Here is a 27,072-nt window from a genome sequence, read left to right as displayed (position 1 = left end):
AGAGTCTCGCTTAGTCGCCCAGGCTGGAGTGCAGTGGCGCGATCTCGGCTCACTGCAAGCTCCGCCTCCCGGGTTCACGCCATTCTCCTGCCTCAGCCTCCCGAGTAGCTGGGACTACAGGCGCCCGCCGCCTCGCCCTGCTAATTTTTTTGCATTTTTAGTAGAGACGGGGTTTCTTTTTTTTTTTTTTTTTTTTTGAGACGGAGTCTCACGCTGTTGCCCAGGCTGGAGTGCAGTGGCGCGATCTCGGCTCACTGCAAGCTCCGCCTCCTGGGTTCACGCCATTCTCCTGCCTCAGCCTCCTGAGTAGCTGGGACTACAGGCGCCCGCCACCGCGCCCGGCTAATTTTTTGTATTTTTAGTAGAGACGGGGTTTCACTGTGGTCTCGATCTCCTGACCTTGTGATCCGCCCGCCTCGGCCTCCCAAAGTGCTGGGATTACAGGCTTGAGCCACCGCGCCCGGCAGAGACGGGGTTTCACAGCGTTAGCCAGGATGGTCTCGATCTCCTGACCTTGTGATCCGCCTGCCTCGGCCTCCCAAAGTGCTGGGATTACAGGCGTGAGCCACCGCGCCCGGCCCAGAAATTAAGTTTTCTTCAATTATGCTCATTTTTTGCATTGATTTGCTGCCAGGTAGCACTTTCTTGTGATATATATGTTTGCTAAGAGCCAATTCCAGTCCCTGTGTCACTTCTTTCCTAATCCTAAAGCACAGGGTGCATTTGCACAGGTTGCATTTGGGGTTCCCTCATGTTCCCAAGTCTTTTGAAGCTTAAGCCTACTTTTGGGGTATGCTGCATATTGTTCTGGGCCGTCGCCTACCCGTTTTTCCTGCCACTGTGTGCTGGGTGAGTACATACACCATACATGCCATACCAACCCACACATGTTCCCCTGTTTAGCTTGATTTGGGTACTTGGCAATTTGTACTTCCTGCTTTTCAACCCACAGTGGAAGTTGAGTTCAGAGAACGTCTTCTGTACATCAGTAAACTATCATCTTTTAAAAGCGAGTCCAGGCAAATAAAAGAAAATTACTGATTTAATTCTTTCACTCCTCACTTGCATTTAATACCTACCAGATTTTTTAGAAATTGTTAATTTGCATTAGAAAAGGAATCTGAAATATGGCTCTGGGTATACTAACTTAGAAATTCCTAAAATAATATAGTTACTTTCTCACATGTAGGTAACAGGCATGTGAAAATTTCAATTTACATTTATAGATCTGATGTTATACTGTGTAAATATTAAAAAGTATTCCTTAATATCAGCTCTGTTAGTTCATCTTGGTGTGTATTCACAGTGAAATACAGGCCAGGAATGGTGGCTCATGCCTATCATCCCAGCACTTTGGGAGGCTGAGGTGGGAGGATCGCTTGAGGCCAGGAGTTCAAGGCCAACCTGGCCAACATAGTGAGACTGCATCTCTATTTTAAAAATTTAGAAACAGACAAACAAAAAAAGCAAAATACAGTGTCACAACCTTCAAACAGTGTTACAACCTGTCTTGCTTTATTTACTAATGCTCTAGTTTGCATTGACTATAAGTTTTTCTTTTTCCATTATAATGGTTCCACTAATCATTTGTCTAAGAGAGACTTGGTCTATAAATTAGTGAAGAAATGTAATTCTGTGATACTAAATTTTATATATTCATAAATCTTTGGACTATAGCCACTTCCTTGGTCTGCCTATATTATCATTTAGGGAACAATGTCAGTAATCCAACTCCAGCCTTCAGAAAAGAAAAGGATCGACTATAAGTTTATACTCATTCTGATATATTATCTCTAGAAAATAGATTACTAAGAATAAGGAATTCCATATCATTCCATAAAACCAGTGATCATAAGAAATAATAAAAACATAGTGAACAGTTATGTGCCCACAAGAGCTGGAACAGGACTAATTACCTGTATCTCCAAAACTACTGACAGCCATGTTTATTCCGCTATGTGGCATTAGCCATTTTGAAGGCCAAAGGGATGTTTTATTTTTTATTTATTTTTTTCAGACAGGGTCTCACTCTGTCATCCAGGCTGAAGTGCAGTGGTGTAGTGAGAGTTCACTGCAGCCTCCAACTCCGGGGCTCAGGTGATCTTCCACCTCAGCATCCCATGTAGCTGAGACCACAGGCACGTGCCACTATGCCCAATAAAAATTTTTTAAATTTTTTTTGTAGAGACAGTGTCTCGCCATGCTGCCCAGGCTGGTCTCACACTCCTGAGCTCAAATGATCTTCTCTCCTTGGCCTCCCAAAGTGCTGGGATTAGAGATGTGAGCCGCAGTGCCCAGCCAAAGAGAATTTTTTTAGCTTGTGGTGATTCTAGTTTCCTGCTGTGATGACTGATTTCACCCAGGTCTGGTCCAAAGAGTTAGCCCCACACTGAGACACTCCTCCTCCTGGTACTGTAGTAGCATTCTACTGAGGAGGCCCATGATTTGCCCTCATAGCTGGAACTCCAAGAGGGTGATAACTTGCCTTTATCCAGTGGCAATTTTAGAGCTGTTGTAAATTTCCGCAGTGGCTACCTCCACTCTGCTTTTCTTGGGTATATTTACTTACCAAGCGATCTTTTTAGGCAGTCCAGAGAAAGGAATTCCTCCATTGAGTTGACTGTTTTCTCCCTCTGTGGTTTGCAGTTCTGATACAGCTTCTTCATTGTCTTGAGAGAACTGAATGAACTCTTCTACAGATTAAAGGATTTGAGATTCTGTTGTTCGATAGCAACTTTAAAGCTAGCCCTTTGCTTTTTCGGGGAGTTATATCAGTTCCTACAAGGCCATATTGCAGTGCTAATATTTGTTTTTAAAAAAGCGTATCTTGAATTCTCCTTGGCTCTTGATGCCATGTGAGTGGATTACATCCCATTTCCTACCACTTTTCGTTGTTCTCTAGGTCTTTCTGTGGCTCAATTTTTCTTCCATGACCTTTTCCCTGATCACACGTGAGCAAAGACACACACACATACACACCGCCCAGCCACATTAAAAGGCAGCATTCTTCTGACAGTCATTGTGGCTTAAATTATCATTTATACTGGAGGCTTATTGCCTGCTGCTTTGTTTAAAGGTATAACAATGTCCTGAGCCACTTGTCCTTGACCAGAAGCAATATTTTTTGAGTTTCTACCACTTTAAAGCTGAAGCTCCTTTAGGACAGTGACGCAGGATTGGCTTGAATTGCCTTATTGTCCCATAGACCTTGATGGGGAATGAGGCGTCCTACAGGAGGTGCTCAGTACATTGCTGAAGAGTTTCTTCCCCGCTTTGGTAAACTGGGCTATTTGGCAAATTGGGTTATAGGTGCTCAACGAATACATTTGTTTATTTTTCTTATAGATTTCCTGTTCCCCATCGATATTTCCTTGGTCAAGAGGGAGCATGATTTTTTGGACAGAGATGCCATTGAGGCTCTATGCAGGTAAATGGACACGTTTTGAGTGTTTTCCTTTTTTATTTTTTAAGAACACAGTACTTATCACTAAGATAGGCTTTGCTTGCTTTTGTCCTTGCTAATTGTGTTAGGTCTTTATTGGCAAACCATATGGCGATCGGAGACCTTTTAATTAAAAATTAAATAAAATATTGTTATTTAGTATTGCCATTAAAATAGCACACTGTCCTAGGAAGTACTCAAATAATAGCATTCCATATTTGATATGATATAATTGGTGTAACAAGTAACAACTCTAAGGTAGTTAGGAAACTTGGATTAAGGTTTCCTAAAAGGGTACGATGGAAATTTAGCATGTTCAGAGGAATAAATGGAGGGTGGCGTATAAAGACAGGAGCAGCGCTTGCATTCCAGGGACGCTCCTCTCAATGTCTTCAGTTTTCCCTCATATAAAATAATGATAGGATGAAATAAGGCTATAAAATAACTCAGCACGGTCTTTAACATATAGGCAACAGGCAGTTAAATGATGTGAAATTGAATGAAACTGTCAGAAATTCTTGATGCTTGTGCTTTTGGGTCTTCAAGCTAAGAGGCAGCTTATAGGTTTTAGTGAGGTGGAGGTAATAAAACCTGTAGCAGACAACGATGGGACGCTGATAATCCTTTCAAGCTCTTCATGACATTTTTCATCCTTTCTAATTTTTCTCAAAAGCTAAAATCCCTTAAAAGCTGAATTCTGGGGGAAAAAAATTATACACAGACAAAATTCACATAGGTTGATGTGATTATGAAACTAAATAAGTATTATTTTAATTTCAGGGTTTTTCTGTTTTTGTTTTTGTTTCTGTTTTGTTTGTTTGTTTGTTTGTTTGTTTGTTTTTGAGAAGGAGTTTCGTTCTTGTTGCCCAGGCTGGAGTGCAATGGCGTGGTCTCGGCTCACTGCAACCTCCACCTCCTGGGTCCAAGTAAATCTCCTGCCTCAGCCTCCCGAGTAGCTGGGATTATAGGTGCCCACCATCACGCCCAGCTAATTTTTTGTATTTTTAGTAGAGGCTGGGTTTCACCATGTTGGCCAGGATGGTCTCAAACTCAAACCTCAGGTGATCCACCTGCCTTGGCCTCCCAAAGTCCAGGGATTATAGGCATGAGCCACTGCGCCCAGCCTATTTGTGTGTGTGTGTGTGTGTGTGTTTTGTTTTGTTTTGTTTTGTTTTGTTTGTTTTAAAGAGAAGGTCTCACTCTGTCGCCCAGGCTGGAGTGCAGTGGCACAATCATGGTTCACGCAGCCTTGACCTCCCAGCTACAGGTGATCCTCCCACTTCAGCCTCTGGAATAGCTGGGACTACAGGTACACACCACCATACCCAGCTAATTTTTGTATTTTTTGTAGAGATGCGGTCTTGCCATGTTGCTCAAGCTGGTCTTGAACTCCTGGGCTCAAGCAATCACCCATCTCGGCCTCCCAAAGTGCTGGGATTAAAGGAGTGAGCTACCACACCCCGTCTCAGTATTTTTTTTTTTTTAATTTGGAAAAACATCATGAAGGTAGAATGACGTCCAGTATTTCTTTCCTCTTTGTAGGCAAAGAAAGCAGTGGTAGTTCTGTTTTCTGCCTTTCTCGTATAATACAGTGTTATTTGAAGCAACCAAAGTAAGCAGTGGTTTGGGGCAGATAAATGGAATATTTAGAATAGTATATGGACTAGACTAATTCTCATGGCTTAAGAGAGGAAAAAACAAAGAGTCCTCTTAAAAAGTGACAGAAATACTGTCACTTTTCTAGTCCAATTAAATGACTGATAGAAATGTACAGGGTATGTACCCATTTTCTGAAAGAAAGCTAATTCTAAGAACTTCACTATGGAGTATAATATCATAACTATGTCATCGGGAATGAAAAAAATGTCACAGATGCAGTTTCGGGAGGGGAAGGAGTCCGCATCTGGAAATGAACTACAGACATTTTTTTAGTGTTTTCATGCTTAGCTGTGGAGCAGAATTAATCTGTTTTCAATCCATCACTGGTGATCATGCATATGCATGAGGTCACTTCTGAGATGCATCTTAGGAAATATTTAAGCATTACATCATTTCACACATTTTAAGCCAGTTAGAGAGTGGGTGCTCTGGACAGCAGCAATAGCTTAGGAATTCTTGGGTCATAAAAATATCACTGCAGCATTTCAGGCCAAAGGGTCATGATTAAATTCTTGAATGCTTTTTCAGAATATCAGTTTGTGAAATGTTGTTTTCCATTTCTGGGAGAAAAAGCATCCTCTGTGCTTTGCAATTTACACTGGCTCTGAGTACCTTTTGGGAAGCCACCTTTCTTTGGAGCAAATGAATCTGTGCTGCTAGATCTTTGGCAAAAAGAAAAGCCTAGAAGAAGCAGACTCTGCCAGATATGCTAGTTGGACTTCAGTTTTCTCTCCTGCGTAGAATAACACCTCATAGGAAATGCAGTGATAGATGTCAGAGCGCTTTAAAACTTAAATTATTAGGCCCATATTTGAGTAAGTGCAGAAAGGCCTAGGGTTGGATTTTCTTTTTTAAAAAAGGAAATTCTTCAGAACACAGTAACAGTCATCAACTGGTTTGTAATAGAAAACCCCAGGGCTGTTGTCCACAAGTTCACATAAATGGACTTTTCATGAAAATGATGCCCCTTTTGAGAGGCCTAAACAAATGTTCAGAAGAAAAGGGACCTCTATCAGGTGTATTTCAAGCACCTTCCTTTATTTTATTTATTTTTTTATTTTTTTGAGATGGAGTCTCGCTCTATCGCCCAGGCTGGAGTACAGTGGCGCAATCTCAACTCACTGCAACCTCCGCCTCCCAGGTTCAAGTAGTTCTCTGCCTCGCCCCCGGAGTAGCTGGGATTACAGGCACCCGCCACCACGCCCATCTAATTTTTTTGTATTTTTTTAGTAGAGATGGAGTTTCACCATATTGGCTGGCTGGTCTTGAACTCCTGATCCACCCGCCTTGGCCTCCCACAGTGCTGGGATTACAGGTGTGAGCCACTGCGCCCAGCCAGCACCTTTGTTTAAAACACATTACAAGTTCTGAGCTGTCAGCTGCATAGTGTAGTTGAGATACTTGTTGTACTGATCATGTGATAGTCACTTCATTTGCTAGACCTGCCTCTTCCAAATACCTTTGGCCTATGGAATTCAAGGGCCAGCAAAATAACGAAGCTACAGTATTATTTGAAATGTTGCCCTGTGGTTTTGGAAGTTCTCTCTAGACTGACAGACTTTTTATAGACTTTTGTCTTTGCCTTGTTGATATTTTCAGAACAGTTGATTTTAAATACATGGGGTAATATAGTTGCAGAAAATCAGCTTAAACATTTTATAAAATCTTTCCCACCTACCTCCTCCTCTGGTACTGGACCATATTTTATGCAGGGATCTTATAAGCGGTCTCATGTATACTCTAGCATTATTCTCAGTTTAGAGTGTTCATGTACCTGTGACATTCACAGATCTTACGGCTCCTTTGGTCAAGAAGTAAGAAGGGGCTTCTTTTTCTACTCAGGGCAAGAAGACTTGTAGACTTTATGGGTTTTATGAGAACAATGACATTATCTTAAATATAAAGTTTGGCAATAACCAAAAGTTACAAGTGTGGGACTATAGGTTTTTTGGATTTAGATCGCTAACCAGCATTTTTACATTCACACTGCAAGGGGTTCATGTATCTGCCCTTGGAGATACATGAGAGAAGTGGCTTGGAGAAGTGGCTTTGGCCTGATCTTGCTAGCTTTACTATATAATGCAATTCCAGTGGTAAGTCCAAGATTATGAGAGCTATACTCAATAGTAATCCTGGAGGAGTGATTGACTTTGTCTTGAAGCATGTGCAGGTAGTGTTGTGAACTGTGATTCACTACCAGGATACCTCTTGTGAAATGTTCCTTCTATTGCTTGCCTTTCTAAAGCTTCTGAAAACTATCCCAAATGGCTATTTTCCTTGGGAATTAAAATTGACTCCTTCTATAAACACAGCAAAGAATTATGTGTACTTAAAGTGACAGTTGTATAATGAAAAATAGATTTCCACACTGTCATCTGCAGTGTGCACTTTGTGGTAGAGCAGCCCGTCAGATGCCTGAGCCATGCACAGCAGCCCACCTTAGAGCAGATTCTAACTTTGTCACAGTTTCTGGTCTGTTAAAAGGGAAGCATGTAGCTGGGCACAGTGGCTCACGCTTGTAATCCCAGCAATTTGGGAGGCCAAGATGGGAGGATCACTTGAGCCTCCAGGAGTTGGAGACCATCCTGGGCAACATGGCAAGACCCCATTTCTACAAAAAATAAAAAAAATTAAGCAGGCATGATGGCGCATACCTGTAGTCCCAGCTACTTGGGAGGCTGAGGTGGGAGGATCCTGTGAGCCCAGGAGGTCCAGGCTCCAATGAGCCGTGATAGCACCATTGCATTCCAACCTGAGCAACTCTGTCTCAGGAAAAAAAAAAAAAGAAAGAAAGAAAAGGAAAGGCTGGGAGTAGCATGTAATTTTTTTTAAAGCAATTGCACAGATTCCAAGAAAATATCTTTAAGAATTGTAACCACTTTTTTGAGAGTATTACTTGGAAAATGGTTTCTTTCCCCCTTCTCCCTCTTCTCTTCTTTGTTTTTGGCCTGTTTTTACTTTGAATACAATGGGGCCCAGGTCCCCACCTGCTGTGCTTTTATCTGGGTTCCTGCAGCTCCATGCAGAGAAGCTCTTGAACCTTTGATAGGCCAGCCTTGTGCCCCTCCCTCTTCAGAGCAGGGTACAAGTTGCCCAGGAGATAAGAGGGACACATTCCTATGGAGCCCAGCCTGGGTGGGTTCTTAGGGGGATGGGAAAGGCCCAGGCTTCCGGACAGATGGGTTATGAAACCAGCATTTCAGCCACTGTGTGAGGAATCCCTTAGGATATAAGTTGCTTTCATTTATTACTACCATTAATATTGATGTTAGAAAGGAACACAAATGGCCGGCACGGTGCCTCATGCCTGTCATCCTAGCACTTTGGGAGGCCAAGGTGAGTGCATTGCCCGAGCTCAGGAGATCGAGACCAGTGGGGCAACATGGCAAACCCTCACTTCTACTAAAAATACAAAAATTAGCTGGGCGTGATGGTGGGCGCCTGTAGTCCCAGCTGCTCGGGAGGCTGAGGCACGAGAATTGCTTGAACCTGGCAGGCAGAGGTTGCAGTGAGCCAAGATCGCACCACTGCACTCCAGCCTAGGCAATAGAGCAAGACTCTGTCTCAAAAAAAAAAAAAGAAAGAAAGAAAGAAAGAAAAAGAAAGGAACACAGAAGTTACTGGGTTTGAGAGTCACCATGTTTTAATCGTGTGGACTTAGACAAGATCTGTGACCTCCCCAAGCCCCATTTCCTCATTTGTAAAGTGAAGGTTAATCATAATATCTGTACCATAGGTTTGTGGGGAAGATGAAGTAATACATAGGAAGTGCCTAGCATAGTGCCTGGCCCGTAGTAGGCCTCGTTTGTGTAGCTGGAACTATGATTTGATATCAGTACTGTCCCTGTAAGCAAATAAGGTCCCAGCACAGTATGTTCTTTAGGGGTCCTCCGGGACAAATGAAAATCACAGAAACCCTAGGGTATAACTCTGGGCTTTAGGTCTGTAATGCCATTAGATTGGTGCTACCAACATAAAAAGATAATGTTGACCTTTAGAGAACTGGCCTCCTGGGTCTTTTTCGTTCGACTAAAATCTAGAGTTTGTGAAACTAAACCTCTCCCCAGCCCCATAGGCCTCTGTGACTAGTAAATTCGGTTATAAACACCATTCAACCATTAAAGCCCAAATGAAGTCAAGTGACTATTTGATTACAGGTTTGATTAATGGAACCCAGACCTAAGACTAACTGTAACCATTCCGGATTCTTTAAATCTTGAAAACATTTGAGAATTAAAACATTGTGGGTGTAAGTCATTTAAGTAATTGATACCCCCAATAGAGGGACCTTATATCCACTCATTTTAAAGTATGCAGACTTTTTCTTAGTTATTTGTTTTCTTTTCCTCCCCATCAACACAGAATTCTTCTGAACATAGGCACTCTGTGCTATCTTTGTTTATTCTATAAACAGGCTACCACATAAGCTATGAAGTCAAAATTGGGCTTATCAGGCAGGGAAAAATACTTTCTGTTCTGTTGCATCAACATTGTTAGGCAAACTGCAAGAACAGGATCAGGAAGATAAAGCCCTGAGGTGGTCTTACGTTTCCCAGGAATTTGTGTGAATTAAATGATCTTATCTGATGAAAATGTAAGGATTGCAATTTGTAGGAAAAACTGGAAAACTGGTGATAGCAGATAGCAAACAGACACATTACAGGTTCATTTCAGGAAGGATGAGTGATGACCATCTGGGAGATGGCAGGAAAATTGGGGCCTGAAGGGTTGTCATTCATATTTGTACATACCATTTAGTTCAGCATATTTAAAGAGTTTCTTTTTTCAACTATTGCATTATTTCTCTATGAGGCTTTGGATTTTTTCTGTAAGTGTTTTATTTTCAATGGAACTAAATCTCCCTAATTTTAAATTGATACTGCTGTTTGGCAGAGGTCAAAGTATTGATATTGTAATTACAATAGGATGGCTGTTGCAAAGAAGAATGTGACCTGAGTGCTTAATTTTGAACTCAGTAAGATTTGGATCCTTGAAGTTACAGTATGCAGATTCTTTAAATGATCATTTGTCCTATTGCCATGAGTATGGCACACATTATATTGTCCTATAACAGGAAACTGTTCAAAATATTGGATATTAAAGAGGGTTTCAATTTCCATTCTGTGCAAGGACTCTAAAATTTTGAACAGCTGTCCAAGATTATGATTCATCAGAGATAACTAAAACTAATTGTTTAAATTTGAGTTTAAATTTGAAATACAAGACACTGTTCATTTTGCCAAAAACTCTACTTGGTTCTTTGTTGCTGTTTCGCTGTTTCTATTTCTGTGAAAGGAGACCTCATAAACTTTTCTTTTTTTTTCTTTTTGTTTTGTTTTTGAAATGGAGTCTGGCTCTATTGCCCAGGCTGGAGTGCAGTGGCACAATCTCTGCTCACTACAGCCTCCGCCTCCCAGGTTCAAGCCATTCTCCCTGCCACGGCCTCCCGAGTAGCTGGCATCAGAGGCACCCACAACCATGCCCAGCTAATTTTTGTATTTTTAGTAGAGATGGGGTTTCACCATGTTGGACAGGCTGGTCTCAAACTCCTGACTTCAGGTGATCTGCCTGCCTCGGCCTCCCAAAGTTCTGGGATTACAGACGTGAGCCACTGTGCCCAGTCAGAAACTTTTCTTTCTTGGCATCACATGTGGCAGTCCATAATGGCTCAACCTAAGAGTTACTGGAAGAATGATTTTTCTCAGTAAGAGCAACTCATTGAGAGTTAAAGAATCAGACTTGACAGTATCATAGCTGTGTGCCATTTCACACTAAAATATAAAAATTACAGTGAAAAACTTAAGAAACATAAAAGTATTTTTATTTTTATTTATTTATTTATTTTGAGATGGAGTCTCGCTCTGTCGCCCAGGCTGGAGTGCAGGGGCGCGATCTCTGCTCACTGAAAGCTCCGCCTCCTGGGTTCACGCCATTCTCCTGCCTCAGCCTCCCGAGTAGCTGGGACTACAGGTGCCCACCACCACGCCCGGCTTGTTTTTTTTTTTGTATTTTTAGTAGAGACAGGGTTTCACCATGTTAGCCAGGATGGTCTCGATCTCCTGACCTCGTGATCCACGCACCTCAGCCTCCCAAAGTGCTGGTAGTACAGGCGTGAGCCACCACGCCTGGCCACGGTATTTTTAAATCACTCACTTTTTAAAGAAGTTTCTAATACTCCTCTAGGTGTTAGATTTTACTGAGTTCCAAGAAACTCCTTAGATATATGAATTGTTTAAAAACAGGTGTTTATCCACTTAGTAGAGAGTGGTTGCCTATCTTTGCTAACGTTATTTCTTTGCTCTATAGGCGTCTAAATACTTTAAACAAATGTGCGGTGATGAAGCTAGAAATTAGTCCTCATCGGAAACGAGTGAGTATACAAATTGTATAATAGAATGAGGGGGAAAGGGCAAACAAAAAAGTGAATGATGTGTTTTGTAATAGCTTTTGTTTCTCAAAGTCTTAGTTTCTCGTTCCGTAAGCATCTACATCTTGAATGGTATCATCTAGACTCGATAGCCTTATGTAGTTGAAGTCAATAGTTGCAACTAGCCCATTACATTATTTTATATATTATTTTTGACCTGATCACATCAGCTATGATTTTGCCTAACTCAATGTCTGTTACATAATAAAGGGATCATGCTTAAGAATCTCAGTGGATTTTTGCATTGGTTATAGAGGAAATAAAGCTTATTTCCAACTCTTCTGTCTTCCCAAATATAACAATAACTGTGCTTCAAAGCTGTAGAGGTGAAAGTGAAGGCCGATTTGTGCAATATTGAAGAATAATAAGAGATTTGGAGGGAGGAAAGGAATTGGAGGAGGAAGAGGAGAAGGCAGGAAATCCCACACAGTTTAGTCAAATGGTGGTATAGAACCAAATTGGATGGTATTTTCTTCTGCCCGTGAATTGTGAAGACTTGTTATGAGATCTTACAAGAAGAGGTGGGTGTAGTACTGGGAGTAAGTGTCACAAATTAGAGTAAACAGGAATGAGTCTGGTCAAAGAACATATTTCTGACTTCCGGGTACAAATTTGAATTATGCCAGAGTCCCTGAGCTGCAAAAAGTTGCCTTCTTAGGGAGTCAAAGCTTTGAAACAAATGAACTGGAACCTCAGCACCCACTGAGCTGTGCAGAAGAGCCCTAGAAGCCAGCGCTCCATGCTTTCCACTCATTGTCCTGTGAAACTTGGGCCATGGGATATTTTCCACACCAGTGGAAAAGACATGTATCATACTGAATTGTGCCCTTTGATTCCTGCCGAAAAGGCCCAGATGCAATAGTCGGCGTGACAGCATATCCCTGAGTCCTATACATAAATCGGGCATAACCAGCAAAGATGTTCCTTAGTGTTTATGAATACCGCAAGCTGTCAGAGCTGGGTATTTGTGAAACCTTGTTCAATGGGCTGGAGCATGACTGAGGTTGAAACTTCACAGGTCAGCTGTGGCCTGAGCGCTAGCCCTCATGTCTGGTGGGGGAGGGGAAGAAAAGGTACTGGTAAGAGTCTCCAAAGCCCTGGTAGTGGACTGAAGCTGCGTGATGACCCACCTTGATCCAGGGCCCCTTTATTCCAGTGGGAGACCTTATAAATTTTCAGTGTCTAGAGATTTGAGTTGCCACTCTTCTTAGTGTTTGAAAACTACCTTTTTAATTGCAAGAGGGAATATAAACATACACCAACAAAAGACCGCACAACGGAAGGCAGCCCGGAGGCAGTCCTGCTCACTGCTCACTTCAGTTCAGAATATTTTGCATGCCTGGAATTTTCACCATCTCGGAGGTTTCCTCTGTGAGCAATTAAGGAACAGCCTGTAGATCCCAGAGTTTCCATAAAATAGTTCTTATTTAAACTTGCAGCATTTGGTCAGGTACTCCTCTGTTAAATTCTTTAAATACATCTTTGTTATTTAAAAAACAAAACAAAACAAAACAAAACACTGGGCACTGTGGCTCATGCCTGTAATCCCAACACTTTGGGAGGCCCATGTGGGAGGATCGCTTGAGGCCAGGAGTTTGAGACCATCCTAGGCCAATATAGTAAGACTCCTGCTCTCTACAAAAAAAATTAAAAAAGAAAAAGAATATGTAAATGGGGCTGGGCACAGTAGCTCATCCCTGTCACCGCAGCACTCTGGGAGGCACAGGTGGGAGGATCATTTGAGGTCAGCAGTTCAGAACCAACCTGGGCAATACAGCAAGACCCCATCTCTACCAAAAAAAAAAAAAAAATAGCTGGACATGTTGGCACTTGCCTGTAATCCCAGCTACTAGGGAGGCTGAAGTGGGAGGATCACTTGAGCCCTAGAATTTGAGCCTGCAGTAAGCTGTGATCATGCCACTGTACTCCAGCCTGGACAACAGAGTGAGACCCTATTTCTTAAAAAACAAAAACAAAACAAAACAAAAAACCTTTAAAATTCAAATTATAAAGTACAAGGGGAGAATTGACACTACTGGCATATTATGAGCAGCCTCCTGCTCATGCCCTGCTCCCTGCTGGCTGCCAGCCCCAGTGTGTGAATGGCTCCTTTCTGTCTTTGCAGAGTGACGATTCAGACGAGGATGAGCCTTGTGCCATCAGTGGCAAATGGACTTTCCAAAGGGACAGCAAGAGATGGTCCCGGCTTGAAGAGTTTGATGTCTTTTCTCCAAAACAAGACCCAGTCCCTGGGTCCCCAGACGACTCCCACCCGCAGGACGGCGCCAGCCCCGGAGGCACGCTGATGGACCGCGGCGAGCGCCAGGAGGTGTCTTCGGTCCGCAGCCTCAGCAGCACTGGCAGCCTCGCCAGCCACGCGCCCCCCAGCGAGGATGCTGCCACCCCCCGGACTAACTCCGTCATCAGCGTTTGCTCCTCCAGCAACTTGGCAGGCAATGACGACTCTTTCGGCAGCCTGCCGTCTCCCAAGGAACTGTCCAGCTTCAGCTTCAGCATGAAAGGCCACGAAAAAACTGCCAAGTCCAAGACGCGCAGTCTGCTGAAACGGATGGAGAGTCTGAAGCTCAAGGGCTCCCACCACAGCAAGCACAAAGCGCCTTCAAAGCTGGGGTTGATCATCAGCGGGCCCATCCTGCAAGAGGGGGTGGATGAGGAGAAGCTGAAGCAGCTCAACTGCGTGGAGATCTCCGCCCTCAACGGCAACCGCATCAACGTCCCCATGGTACGAAAGAGGAGCGTTTCCAACTCCACGCAGACCAGCAGCAGCAGCAGCCAGTCGGAGACCAGCAGCGCGGTCAGCACGCCCAGCCCTGTTACCAGGACCCGGAGCCTCAGTGCCTGTAACAAGCGGGTGGGCATGTACTTAGAGGGCTTCGATCCTTTCAATCAGTCAACATTTAACAACGTGATGGAACAGAACTTTAAGAACCGCGAGAGCTACCCAGAGGACACGGTGTTCTACATCCCTGAAGATCACAAGCCTGGCACTTTCCCCAAAGCTCTCACCAATGGCAGTTTCTCCCCCTCGGGGAATAACGGCTCTGTGAACTGGAGGACGGGAAGCTTCCACGGCCCTGGCCACATCAGCCTCAGGAGGGAAAACAGCAGCGACAACCCCAAGGAACTGAAGAGGCGCAATTCTTCCAGCTCCATGAGCAGCCGCCTGAGCATCTATGACAACGTGCCGGGCTCCATCCTCTACTCCAGTTCAGGGGACCTGGCAGATCTGGAGAATGAGGACATCTTCCCCGAGCTGGACGACATCCTCTACCACGTGAAGGGGATGCAGCGGATAGTCAATCAGTGGTCGGAGAAGTTTTCTGATGAGGGAGATTCGGACTCAGCCCTGGACTCGGTCTCTCCCTGCCCATCCTCTCCAAAACAGATACACCTGGATGTGGACAACGACCGAACCACACCCAGCGACTTGGACAGCACAGGCAACTCCCTGAATGAACCGGAAGAGCCCTCTGACATCCCGGAAAGGAGGGATTCTGGGGTTGGGGCTTCCCTAACCAGGTCCAACAGGTAACAGTTTTTCTCCTCTCTCCAGGTGTGAGGCACGGGGGTCAGAAAGAGATTGCCTGTGCTTGTTCTGTGGGAGAAAATGGGGTTAAGTCTGGCATTCTTAGCCATGTCCATTCCTAAGGAAGGTGTCAGACCAGGAAGCACCAAAATTCAAAAAGTGGATGTGATTGAATGGGTATGGAGTTCCGGTTGGGGAAGATGAAAAAAGTTCTGGAGATGGTTGATAGAGATGGTCACACAATGAGAATGAACTTGGTGCCACTCAACTGCACACTGAAAAATGGTGAAAACGGTACACTTTATATTGTGTATATTTTCCCATAATGAGGATTAAAGCATGGAATAGAAATCAAGTCCTCTCAGTTCCTAAGATAAGATGCCAGCAAGCAGCCCATTGCTAATGTTGCTTCTATCTATTAAAAAGCCTTTGGGCCAGGCACAGTGGCTCATTGTAATCCAATACTTTGGGAGGCCAAGGTGGGAGGATCACTTGAGGCCAAGAGTTTGAGACCAGGCTGGGCACCATAGGTGGACTCCGTCTCTACAAAAAATTAAAAAATGAGCCAGACATGGTGGCACAGGCCTGCAGTCCTGGCTACTCAGGAGGCTGAGGCAGGAGGATCACTTGAGCCCAGGAGTTCAAGGCTGCAGTGAGCTCTGATGGCACCACTGCCTGGGCAACAGAGCAAGAAAAAAATCAAATAAAATCAAATAAAAAGCCTTTACACTCACTTTTCTCTCCACTTCTCCCGCAGGCACCGACTGAGATGGCACAGTTTCCAGAGCTCACATCGGCCAAGCCTCAACTCTGTATCACTACAGATTAACTGCCAGTCTGTGGCCCAGATGAACCTGCTGCAGAAATACTCACTCCTAAAGCTAACAGCCCTGCTGGAGAAATACACACCTTCTAACAAGCATGGTTTTAGCTGGTAAGAGTTTAAATGATCAGTCAACTGTCCTTGAAAGATATTTTTGGGGCCGGGCGCGGTGGCTCACGCCTGTAATCCCAGCACTTTGGGAGGCTGAGGTGTGCGGATCATGAAGTCAGGATATCGAGACCATCCTGGCTAACACAGTAAAACCCCAACTCTACTAAAAATACAAAAAATCAGCCAGGTGTGGTGGCGGGCACCTGTAGTCCCAGCTACTCGGGAGGCTGAGGCAGGAGAATGGCGTGAACCCGGAAGGCGGAGCTTTCAGTGAGCCGAGATCGCGCCCCTGCACTCCAGCCTGGGCAACAGAGCGAGACTGTGTCTCAAAAAAAAAGATATTTTTGGTCAGCTCCTTGAGGTTGTCCCCACAGTAAAAATATGACACTAATCACTCTCTCTGCATTTTGTTTTGTTTTGTTTTGTTTTTTGGTTTTTTGGTTGTTTTTTTTTTTTTTTTTTTTTTTGAGACAGGGTCTTGCTCTGTCACCTAGGCTGGAGTGCAGTGCAGTGGTGCAATCTTGGCTCACTGCCACCTTGACTTCCTGGGCTCAAGCGATTCTCCCACTTCAGGCTCCAGAGTGGCTGGACTCCCGAGTAGGTGGTACTACAGTCACTCTCCACCACACCTGGCTAGTTTTTTGTTTTTTGTTTTTTATTTTGTTTTGTTTTCTTCTGTTTTGTACAGATGCAGTTTCACCATGTTAACTAGGCTGGTCTCGAATTCCTGGGCTCAAGAGATCCACCCACCTTGGCCTCCCAAGTTGCTGGAATTACAGGCGTGAGCTGCCACGCCAGCCACTCTCTATATTCTTGAGGCCACATTTGATATTGTTGAAGCCAGTGGAGTCTTAGGAAATTATCAGCGTGGGTTGGTTGATTAAGTTTTCAGCTCTCTGAGTGACAGATGGCCAGTTGATGGGGGAGAGAATGCATTACTCTTGCACCATGTGGTATAGGCATCTTTCCAATATTAGGAATAATCCACTATAAGTAAATATATGCACAGTATCAGATCATCTTTTTGGATGGAAGAAAAGAAAAACATTAAGATTTAATGAGACTGTCTTTGAAATTCTTGATTTACAGTACCTGGTCTTATAACCCTATTCATGCCTTTTTGTAGAAATCATTTTGGGCCGGGTGTGGTGGCTCATACCTATAATACCAGCATTTTGGGATTCTGAGGCAGGTGGATCATATGAGGCCAGGAGTTTGAGACCAGCCTGGCCAACATGGTAAAACCCCATCTCTACTAAAATACAAAAATTAGCTGGGCATGGTGGCACTCAGGAAGTCGAGACATGAGAAACCCTTGAACCCAGGAGGTGGAGGTTGCAGTAAGCCCCAAGATAAGGCTACTGTACTCCATCCTGGGCGACAGAGTAAGACTCTGTCTCAAAAAAAAAGAAAAAAAGAAAAAATCATTTTGGACGCAATGCAAATATTTGTAGCATCATTAAAAAATCTACCTGTGCTAAAGAATTCAGGTTACTTTTTTTCTAGCAAAGACTCTCAAACAGTGAATAATTATTTTAAGGAATTCACTACTCTAACATATTATAGACTCAAATGTAGAGATGAAATGCATTGTACAAATTGTTTATAATTACTTTGAAAAATATAGCTCCTTAGTATATAGAATGTGAGGGGTAGGCTATAAGACTAGATGAGTCATCTAGCCTAATCTGGGTACATCTTAATTTTTCTGCTATCAGTGCAAAGCAGAGAAATGTTTTCTAGATTGACGTCTCAGTGTATTTTTCAGTGTCGGCTGGGAATCCTTAAGTCTTTTCAGTAATCTGAGTGTTTATTATCCAGTTGCACAACTACTGTATTTGATAAAAATAGAGAAGCCTCCCATTTTATTAGTAGCACACTGTAGCAAACCCAAGTTACTTGAGAAAGTCGGCGAAGTAAGGAAACTGTTCTGTCTTCAGCTCCTCCTCTCCTTAGGACTCATAGTGGGTTTAACTTCAGCATCAAAGCACCTCCTGTTCAAAGGCTGTTATTATGTGAGCCTTGCTAAATACAGAAGTTGTTTGTTCTGAATGACAGAAATAAGTATTGACCGGTTTATCCTCACATGCTTCAGATTCTCGGTGGGGATCGTAATGTGTTCTTTTCACATTCCGCCGTCGGGCTTTTCTCCCCCGACAAAGCGAGCATTATGCACACTTATAGCCGTGATACCATATACTTAACTGTATGGAAATACAAACTTAACTCTGCTCTTTCGTTTTACCTTTCCTGGAGCTATAAACAGTAACATGCCATGGCCGCTGGTGAGCATTCAAAAAGCAAAGCGGTCTGTCTTCTCTGGAGTTCCTCTGTGCTTAGAGTAATATTTTCCCTGCTGGCTATTTAAAACTGCATATTTTAGATTCTCATTTCTGAGTTGCCCACCCCCATCCCACCAAACCCTCAAGAATCTGAAAGTCCATAATACTTCTTGAGTTCTGGTCAGCGTTTCCAGTGACTCAAAACTAACTGTAAAAACCTCACATGGTGGGATCTGTGGAGCAGGGAGGAATCCTACACAAGGTTCTTTTCCTGTTTGGCCTTGCCCTTTCGGGTCCTGTTCAGAGAGGTCATTTGGAGAGCTGGAATTTCTGCTTGACAGCCTGAAATGCATGACATGGGTTTCCTGCTGTTGCGTATACTGCTGGGGTGGACCTGGTTTCAGGACACCAGAGAGCCTGGGGTTGGCTCACAAAACCCCCATTGTTCCTTTTCCATCTTCCTTTAGAAACCTAAAAATGTAATGTTCTGCGGGTCATCAGCAGGAGAATTTATTTTGACTTCAGGTCATTCACTGTTGAGCTCTGGAGTTGGCTGTCATTGTGTTAGGCTCTCATTGCTGTTTTCCCATCCTGTATTACGTGCATCTTTTGACCCTAAATGCTTTGGATCTCATCAAGAACTCAGAAGTGATTCTTATCCTTTTGTCAAGACAAAAGAGACCTTGTTTTTCACACTCTATCAGAAGCACCTCATTAGGATATTATACGTTGTTTTCTGCTTGTTCCTTCCTCTACCGCCATTCTATGAGGAAATCCATCAGCTTCCTTAAGACTGTAGACTCCAATTCTCCAGGTTCAAGGTGGAAAGACACTCCCAACTGAGGAAATGAGACTGAACCTCACAACCCCAGCTCTTAGAAGATCTAGAACAGCACTGTCCAGGAGAACTGTCTGGATGATAGGAACATTCTTTATCTGCACAAGCCAATACAGTAGGTACTGAGCACAAAAGGCGAAGGAGCACCTGAAGTGTGGCCAGAGCCACTGGGGAACTGAACTTGTCATTTTGTTTAATTTAAATTTAAGTAGCCACCATATTAGCACAGATCTGGAGCCCACAGGGTTTACCTGCAGAAGTGGACAAGTGTAGACAGACAAGCGAACATGTCTCCCCCGACACCAGCATGTCTGTGTTCTTTAACAGGGCCGTGCCCAAGTTCATGAAGAGGATCAAGGTTCCAGACTACAAGGACCGGAGTGTGTTCGGGGTCCCACTGACGGTCAACGTGCAGCGCACAGGACAGCCGTTGCCTCAGAGCATCCAGCAGGCCATGCGATACCTCCGGAACCATTGTTTGGATCAGGTGAGAGTGCTGCCTGCGGGTCCGCACACTCAGGGGAGCTCGGATTACGTGCGGCGTCTTCTAGTTGTGTGGTGTGAACACTGCGTCCATGTGAATGTACCCCACACTTAGTGTTGCTCTTCCGACAGGTTGGGCTCTTCAGAAAATCGGGGGTCAAGTCCCGGATTCAGGCTCTGCGCCAGATGAATGAAGGTGCGGTAGACTGTGTCAACTACGAAGGACAGTCTGCTTATGACGTGGCAGACATGCTGAAGCAGTATTTTCGAGATCTTCCTGAGCCGCTAATGACGAACAAACTCTCGGAAACCTTTCTACAGATCTACCAATGTGAGTGTCCTTTGATCTTAAGATTGTTGGTGTCGGGGAAAAATAGGACCCACTGAAGCTTGTAGCTTCCTTGATAGCATTCTTTTTTTTTTTGAGATGGAGTCTCGCTCTGTCACCCAGACTGGAGTGCAGTGGCGTGACCTCGGCTCACTGCAACCTCTGCCTCCCAGGTTCAAGCAATTCTCCCACCTCAGCCTCCCAAGTAGCTGGGACTACAGGAGGGCGCCACCACATCTGGCTAATTTTTGTATTTTTAGTAGAGACGGGGTTTCACCATGTGGGCCAGGAAGGTCTCGAATTCCTGACCTCAAGTGATCCTTCCACCTCGGCCTCCCAAAGTGCTAGGATTACAGGTGTGAGCCACCGTGCCTGGCCTTGATAGCGTTCTTTTGACAAGAGGGTCTGCATGGTGACCTCTTGGAAACCCATGTCATCACTTTCTTCCTTGCCTCCTTGTTTGTGGAACAGGTTTCTCTATAGTTACTGAATGATGCGAAAATAAATTTCCCAGTCTCTAATGACTGATGCAACTGTACGTTTTTACCAGCAGATCCAAGTTAGGCTTTCGTTAGTTTCTAGAACAGTGTTATCTGGGCACTCAGATAAAGATCAGGTACCAAGATCTCTTTCTCTCTCCACCTTGTCTACAGAAATTTCAGTTGCTTCACCTCCCTCTTGCTGGGCTGTTGGATTTAAAATTTCACGGGTCTGTGTGTTTTATCTTGCTGTAAAATGAATACATAATCTTCTTCTGTTATTCATCTCAGTTTCTGCCAGAAATACTTGGGAAAACAATACCCATGCCCTTCTTACTTTTATGTAAAGCTTAAAGCAAACAGTTGTCTAAATTAATGATCAAGTTCAGGATTATGGCTTTTACAGCCTTGTGTTTTTCTTGGCTCAGTGTGGTATTACAGCAATGTAATTTAAAAGCAGCCTCTCTTAGCGCTCGAATTGTCTCTAGGACTGGCACAGTGGACTTCATTTTATGAGAAATGGAGCTGGTCTGGATTATTTCATTAGTTGTTTCATCCTTTCATATTTTATAAAAACACAGGTCACATTTTCCTTGCCAAGGTATTTGTTATGTGTTGTAACCATGGAGCTGTTTAATCAGTTTGTCCTATGGAGCTACATTTGAGTGACTTGATTTTTCCACCACACGCTCTTTTAAAGAGTTGTCTATTCAAGGAGACCTGACGATTGGGATCAGCATTTTCTACATGTAGATTGTTTATGGGTTTATTTGCATTTTTATGTATTTGCATATTCATATGCATTTTTATAACAGCCTCTCAAGCATGCTTTCTAAAAACTTAAGATATTACTAATTCAATGTATTCTATGTATTAATTAAACTGAATATTTTCAGTTCAATTCAGTTCAGAACTGAGTATTTTAGCAGCTTGCTTTTCCCATTTCAAGAATGAACAAATCAGTTAAACTCATGAAAACCTCCAGAGATACTGAACATTTTGTACTCAAGGCTGAGAGATCTCCGTTCTTACGTTCTTGTACATATTTCAGACAAGATTTTTCATCGACACTAAACAAAAGTGTATAGTGTTTTCAGTAATTGAGATTGGTAAATTAGGGATTTTTTTTTCTCATGCGTCGTTAAGAAAAAACTGTTCTGTAAACTAAAAGAACAGGCATCCTCTAGAGCCGAACTCTGAGGTGGATTTAAGAGTGTGTGGGTATCGTGGGTGTTTAAAATTTTTTTCACTCCTTCACGAGGCAGGAAATACTTGAGGGTAGTGACGCCAGTGGCAATTCATAACTTTTACCGTATTCACCTCTAGTACACTTTCTACAAGTGCTTGTTCAGTACTGGGCTGAGGTATTTGATGCCGATACTTGCTTTGGGACATTTCCTTGCAATATCCATGCAAATTCACCAAGCTGATGGGGAAAGTGCTGGTGTCGTGCAGATGTGCCCAAGGACCAGCGCCTGCAGGCCATCAAGGCTGCCATCATGCTGCTGCCTGACGAGAACCGGGAGGTTCTGCAGACCCTGCTTTATTTCTTGAGCGATGTCACAGCGGCCGTAAAAGAAAACCAGATGACCCCAACCAACCTGGCCGTGTGCTTAGCGCCTTCCCTCTTCCATCTCAATACCCTGAAGAGAGAGAATTCCTCTCCCAGGTACGGGCTGCATGGGAGGTGTGTACACAGAGGGGGCAGCCTGCGTTCTTCTAGGACTCTCTGTATTTGTGGTTTTGTGGGAGTCTTTCCCGAAACAAGGAAGAAAGTTAGACCGCTGTATTAGTCCATTCTCACACTGCTAATAAAGACATGCCTGAGACTGGTCTATTGGTGTCCATGAGAAAACAGTCTCACGGGACTTAACCCCCACAGACTAAATCCATCCAACTGATCCTTTTCCTCAGCTCTAAAGGAACTTGAAAAGTATTTCTTAGCTAGAGGCCTGGGGCCTAGTTATGCTAGTGAAGGTTAGGTTGCTTTTGAAAGTCGTACAGTGTTTAAATGTATGCTTAAATAGTTCTTTCTGAGATGGAGTCTCGCTCTGTCGCCCAGGCTGGAGTGCAGTGGTGCAGTCTCAGCTCACTGCCACCTCTGCCTCCCAAGTTCAAGCCATTCTCCTGCCTCAGCCTCCCCAGTAGCCGGCACTACAGGCATGCGCTGCCATGTCTGGCTAATTTTTGTATTTTTAGTAGAGACGGGGTTTCACCATGTCGGCCAGGCTGGTCTTGAGCTCCTGACTTCATGATCCACCTGCCTCAGCCTCCCGAAGTGCTGGGATTACGGCATGAGCCCCTGTGCCTGGCCACATTTAAATAGTTCTTAAAGTTGACTGGGGCAATCCAACTGTAATGGGATACAGAACTAGAGATGAGTACAGGAGAGAGATCAAATAAGATGAAGACAAAAGCTCAAGGAAACAATGGACTTAGCCCTCACCCTGTGGGAGGGGGCCTGTGTATTCAGGCAGGTAAAGACGGTGACACCGTTTACTCCAACTCCCAGGGACTCCTTTCCCACATTTCTCAGAAGCTGCTCCCCTACCACGCAAACACTGCCCCTCCAAGCTGCCCTGTTCCCAATAGGAACCTATTTAATAAAATGGTTTTAATCACCTTGATTTCATCAAAAGCATATCTCTTTAATGTTTTTTGTGTGTTGTTGACAAAACTCTGAGATACTCTGGTGAGCAAAGTAAAAACACTCTTAATGAATTGAACAATAAACAGGTTCCAGTGAAAAAAAATTTTTCTCTTTTCTTTGGGTTTCCTGGAATAATACCTGGATGAAAAATATATAAATATTTGAACTGTTCCCCTCCTGTATTTCTTCTATCTAGGGTAATGCAAAGAAAACAAAGTTTGGGCAAACCAGATCAGAAAGATTTGAATGAAAACCTAGCTGCCACTCAAGGGCTGGCCCATATGATCGCCGAGTGCAAGAAGCTTTTCCAGGTAAGGAAGTGAGAAGCTTGGCTCCTTTATTAAGGATAATGTGAATAGGTACAAAGTCTTAGGCTTGATACTTGTTCATGTCTTACCTGAAGACCTTTTCCACAGCTGGAGATGGTATAAATAGCCGAGAATGTCTTATTTACATATATTATAATGTATCAGCTAGAGTTAATTATGCTTAATGAAATTGTCCCTTTAGTTAGAAAGGAAAAGCAGCCAGGCGTTGTGGCTCACGCCTGTAATTCTAACACTTTGGGAGACTGAGGCTGGTGGATCACATGAGCTCGGTAGTTCAAGACCAACCTAGGCAACATGATGAGACCTCATCTCTACAAAAAAAAATTTTTTAAATGAGCCGGGCATGGTGGTGTGCACCTGTAGTCTCAGCTACTTGGGAGGCTGAGATGGGAGGATCACGGGAGCCCAGGGAGATGGAGGTTGCAATGAGCCAAGATTCTGCCATTGCACTCCAGGCTGGGTAACAGAATGCGACTCTGCCTCAAAAAAAAAAAAAGAAAGAAAGAAAAAGGAAAAGAAAAAAAGGCAACAAATTATCTGGAATTAAACTTCTGTATCCACTTCTGTATCTGAGAAACCTGCTTTGATCAATGTAATTCACTCCCCCTACTCTTAACTTTCCAAAGAAGACCTTACATGGGAATAAGATTTCAGATACCTTTATGGAGGTGATCTATTCATATCCTCATGGTACCACGTGAGGTCAGCATGATAGCCCACCTCTGGCGGAAAGATGCCTGTGCTGCTTTAAGGACCAGGCCACTGTTCCTGCCTAGCCTTTTCCACTGATGGGCGTTGAGATTGAGTACAGGCGGACCCACCTCCTTTCTGTCTGTCACGTTCCGCACAGGTTCCCGAGGAAATGAGCCGATGTCGTAATTCCTATACTGAACAAGAGCTGAAGCCCCTCACGCTGGAGGCACTCGGGCACCTGGGAAATGATGAGTCAGCTGACTACCAACACTTCCTCCAGGACTGTGTGGATGGCCTGTTTAAAGAAGTCAAAGAGAAGTTTAAAGGCTGGGTCAGCTACTCCACTTCGGAGCAGGCTGAGCTGTCCTATAAGAAGGTAAGGCTTCACCCTGTTGTCGGCTAGTTCAGTCCAGGCGTCGAGGCTTGGGTCCATCAGAGATAACATGCTTTTGCCAACTAATCTCTCTGGGGATCTGTAGCCCACACCCTGCCTTGTAGAGCTGGGCACCCGGGTGAGTCAGATCCCCCTGGTAAGAGTGGAAACCGGGCAAAGGAAGAGTAATTTTCATCCCGTGTAACACTTGGGAGAGGATTTCAACTATTTCTAATGAAGTCCTTTGGCTCTGCAGAATCACACTAGACTTCCCTGGAATGTTTTGCTAATGGCATTGAGCTGTGGAACATCCTATGACACGCTTCGATTTTTCCATAATTTGGTCAGAAACCCTTTGCACTCTTCTCTGTTCTTACTGTTCTCTTGGCCCTTTAATGAGCAGGGATCCTTAGGGGGAAATTAATTCCAGTTAGGACTAGTAAACATCTTGAGGGCAGAGGTATCTCGTAAGGCTCAGCAGGATAGGTCCATCGGAGGTGTATGTTGATGCTGCCTCTACCATCTTGAAAATACATGAACAATGGGAGTAGGCTGGGTGGCCTTGCAGGCTTTGGAAATGAGTGTAAATGATTGATTTTTTATTTTTTATTTTTTATTCGTTATTTTTTTTGAGATGGAGTCTTGCTCTGTCGCCCAAGCTGGAGTGCAGTGGCGCCATACCGGCTCACTGCAACCTCTGCCTCCCGGGTTCAAGCAATTCTCCTGCCTCAGCCTCCCAAGTAGCTGGGACTGCAGGCACCCGCCCCCGCCACCATGCCTGGCTAATTTTTGTATTTTTAGTAGAAAAGATGGGGTTTCACCATATTGTCCAGGCTGCTCTCGAACTCCTGACCTTGTGATCTGCCTATTTTCGCCTCCCAAAGTGCTGGGATTATAGGCGTGAACCACCACGCCCGGCCAGTGACTGATATTTCTTTATTGCATACACCCTGATACAGGTCCCAGAAAAACAAAACAAATGTCATAATTTGTTTTGTTTTGTTTTGAGATGGAGTTTCATTCTTATCACCCAGGATGGAGTGCAGTGGTGTGATCTCGGCTCACTGCAAAATCCGCCTCCTAGTTTCAAGTGATTCTCCTTCCTCAGCCTCCCGAGTACTTGTGCTTACAGGTGTCTGCCACCATGCCTGGCTAATTTTCGTATTTATAGTAGAGACAGGGTTACACCATGTTGGCCAGGCTGTTCTTGAACTCCTGACCTCAGATGATCTACCCACCTCAGCCTCCCAAAGTGCCGGGATTATAGAAATAAGCCACAGCACCCAGCCCAAATGTCATAATTTTGACCAGAGTTGACAACAGCTTTTGTTCACTTTCTGGCTTGCTCTTAAGGCCTAGGGATAGCAGCCTATTTAAGTCATAGATTTATTAGCCCTCCAATATTTATATATTGATTATATTGTTTATATGATTTATATAATCAATTAACATTGATTATATGTGACTAAAATTGTTAGTCTAACTAACAATTTGACTTCAAAAACTAGGTGTGTACGGATTGCCTTGGCACTGAGAAATATATCCTCTTTCCAGGTGAGTGAAGGACCCCCTCTGAGGCTTTGGAGGTCAACCATTGAAGTCCCTGCTGTGCCAGAGGAAATCTTAAAGCGCCTACTTAAAGAACAGCACCTCTGGGATGTAGACCTGTTGGATTCAAAAGTGATTGAAATTCTGGACAGCCAAACTGAAATTTACCAGTATGTCCAAAACAGTATGGCACCTCATCCTGCTCGAGACTACGTTGTTTTAAGGTGAGCACTTCCAAATTGTTTTTTTGTGACAAAGATGACTCCATATATGAACCAAGCCTATATGTCACTGATCTTACAAGATGGTATAATTATTTAAAGTAGAGGCCAGGCATATGATGGCTCACACCTGTAATCCCAGCACTTTGGGAGGCCAAGACAGTAGGATCACTTGAGGCCAGGAGTTCAAGACCAGCCCGGGCAATATAGCAAGACCCTATCTCCGCAAAAAATTTTTAAAAATTAGCTAGATGTTGTGGTGCATGCCTGTAGTCTTAGCTACTCGGGAGGCTGAGGCAGGAGGATCTCTTGAGCCAGGAATTTTTTTTTGTTTTTTTTTTTTGTTTTTTTTTGAGACGGAGTCTCGCTCTGTCGCCCAGGCTGGAGTGCAGTGGCGCGATCTCGGCTCACTGCAAGCTCCGCCTCCTGGGTTTACGCCATTCTCCTGCCTCAGCCTCCTGAGTAGCTGGGACTACAGGCGCCCACCACCGCGCCCGGCTAATTTTTTGTATTTTTAGTAGAGACGGGGTTTCACCGTGGTCTCGATCTCCTGACCTTGTGATCCACCCGCCTCGGCCTCCCAAAGTGCTGGGATTACAGGCATGAGCCACCGCGCCCGGCCGAGCCAGGAATTTGAGGCTGCAGTGAGCTGTGAGTATGCCACTGTACTGCAGCCTGGGCAACAGAGCAAGACTTTGTTTCTTTTTTTTTTTTTTTTTTTTGAGACGGAGTCTCGCTCTGTCGCCCAGACTGGAGTGCAGTGGCCGGATCTCAGCTCACTGCAAGCTCCACCTCCCGGGTTTATGCTATTCTCCTGCCTCAGCCTCCCGAGTAGCTGG

General features: G+C 44.1%; 1 protein-coding gene across 4 annotated transcripts in view; it reads left to right on the top strand.

The window, feature by feature from the left end:
* The window catches only part of DLC1 (DLC1 Rho GTPase activating protein), a 429,208-nt gene that overhangs the window by 397,254 nt on the left and 4,882 nt on the right, over positions 1-27,072 (top strand). For all 4 annotated transcript variants that reach the window (XM_028852365.2, XM_001092830.5, XM_015144785.3 and 1 more), the window contains 10 exons: positions 3,346-3,427; positions 11,408-11,471; positions 13,654-15,077; positions 15,833-16,009; positions 19,457-19,616; positions 19,745-19,943; positions 21,875-22,088; positions 23,266-23,380; positions 24,249-24,467; positions 26,019-26,236. In XM_028852365.2, coding sequence (XP_028708198.2) covers positions 3,346-3,427; positions 11,408-11,471; positions 13,654-15,077; positions 15,833-16,009; positions 19,457-19,616; positions 19,745-19,943; positions 21,875-22,088; positions 23,266-23,380; positions 24,249-24,467; positions 26,019-26,236 — 2,872 coding nt within the window. The remainder of the gene's footprint in view (positions 1-3,345; positions 3,428-11,407; positions 11,472-13,653; positions 15,078-15,832; positions 16,010-19,456; positions 19,617-19,744; positions 19,944-21,874; positions 22,089-23,265; positions 23,381-24,248; positions 24,468-26,018; positions 26,237-27,072) is intronic.

Source organism: Macaca mulatta, chromosome 8 (assembly GCF_049350105.2).
Source record: "Macaca mulatta isolate MMU2019108-1 chromosome 8, T2T-MMU8v2.0, whole genome shotgun sequence".
NCBI lineage: Eukaryota > Metazoa > Chordata > Mammalia > Primates > Cercopithecidae > Macaca > Macaca mulatta.
This window is presented reverse-complemented; position numbering and strand designations above follow the sequence as displayed.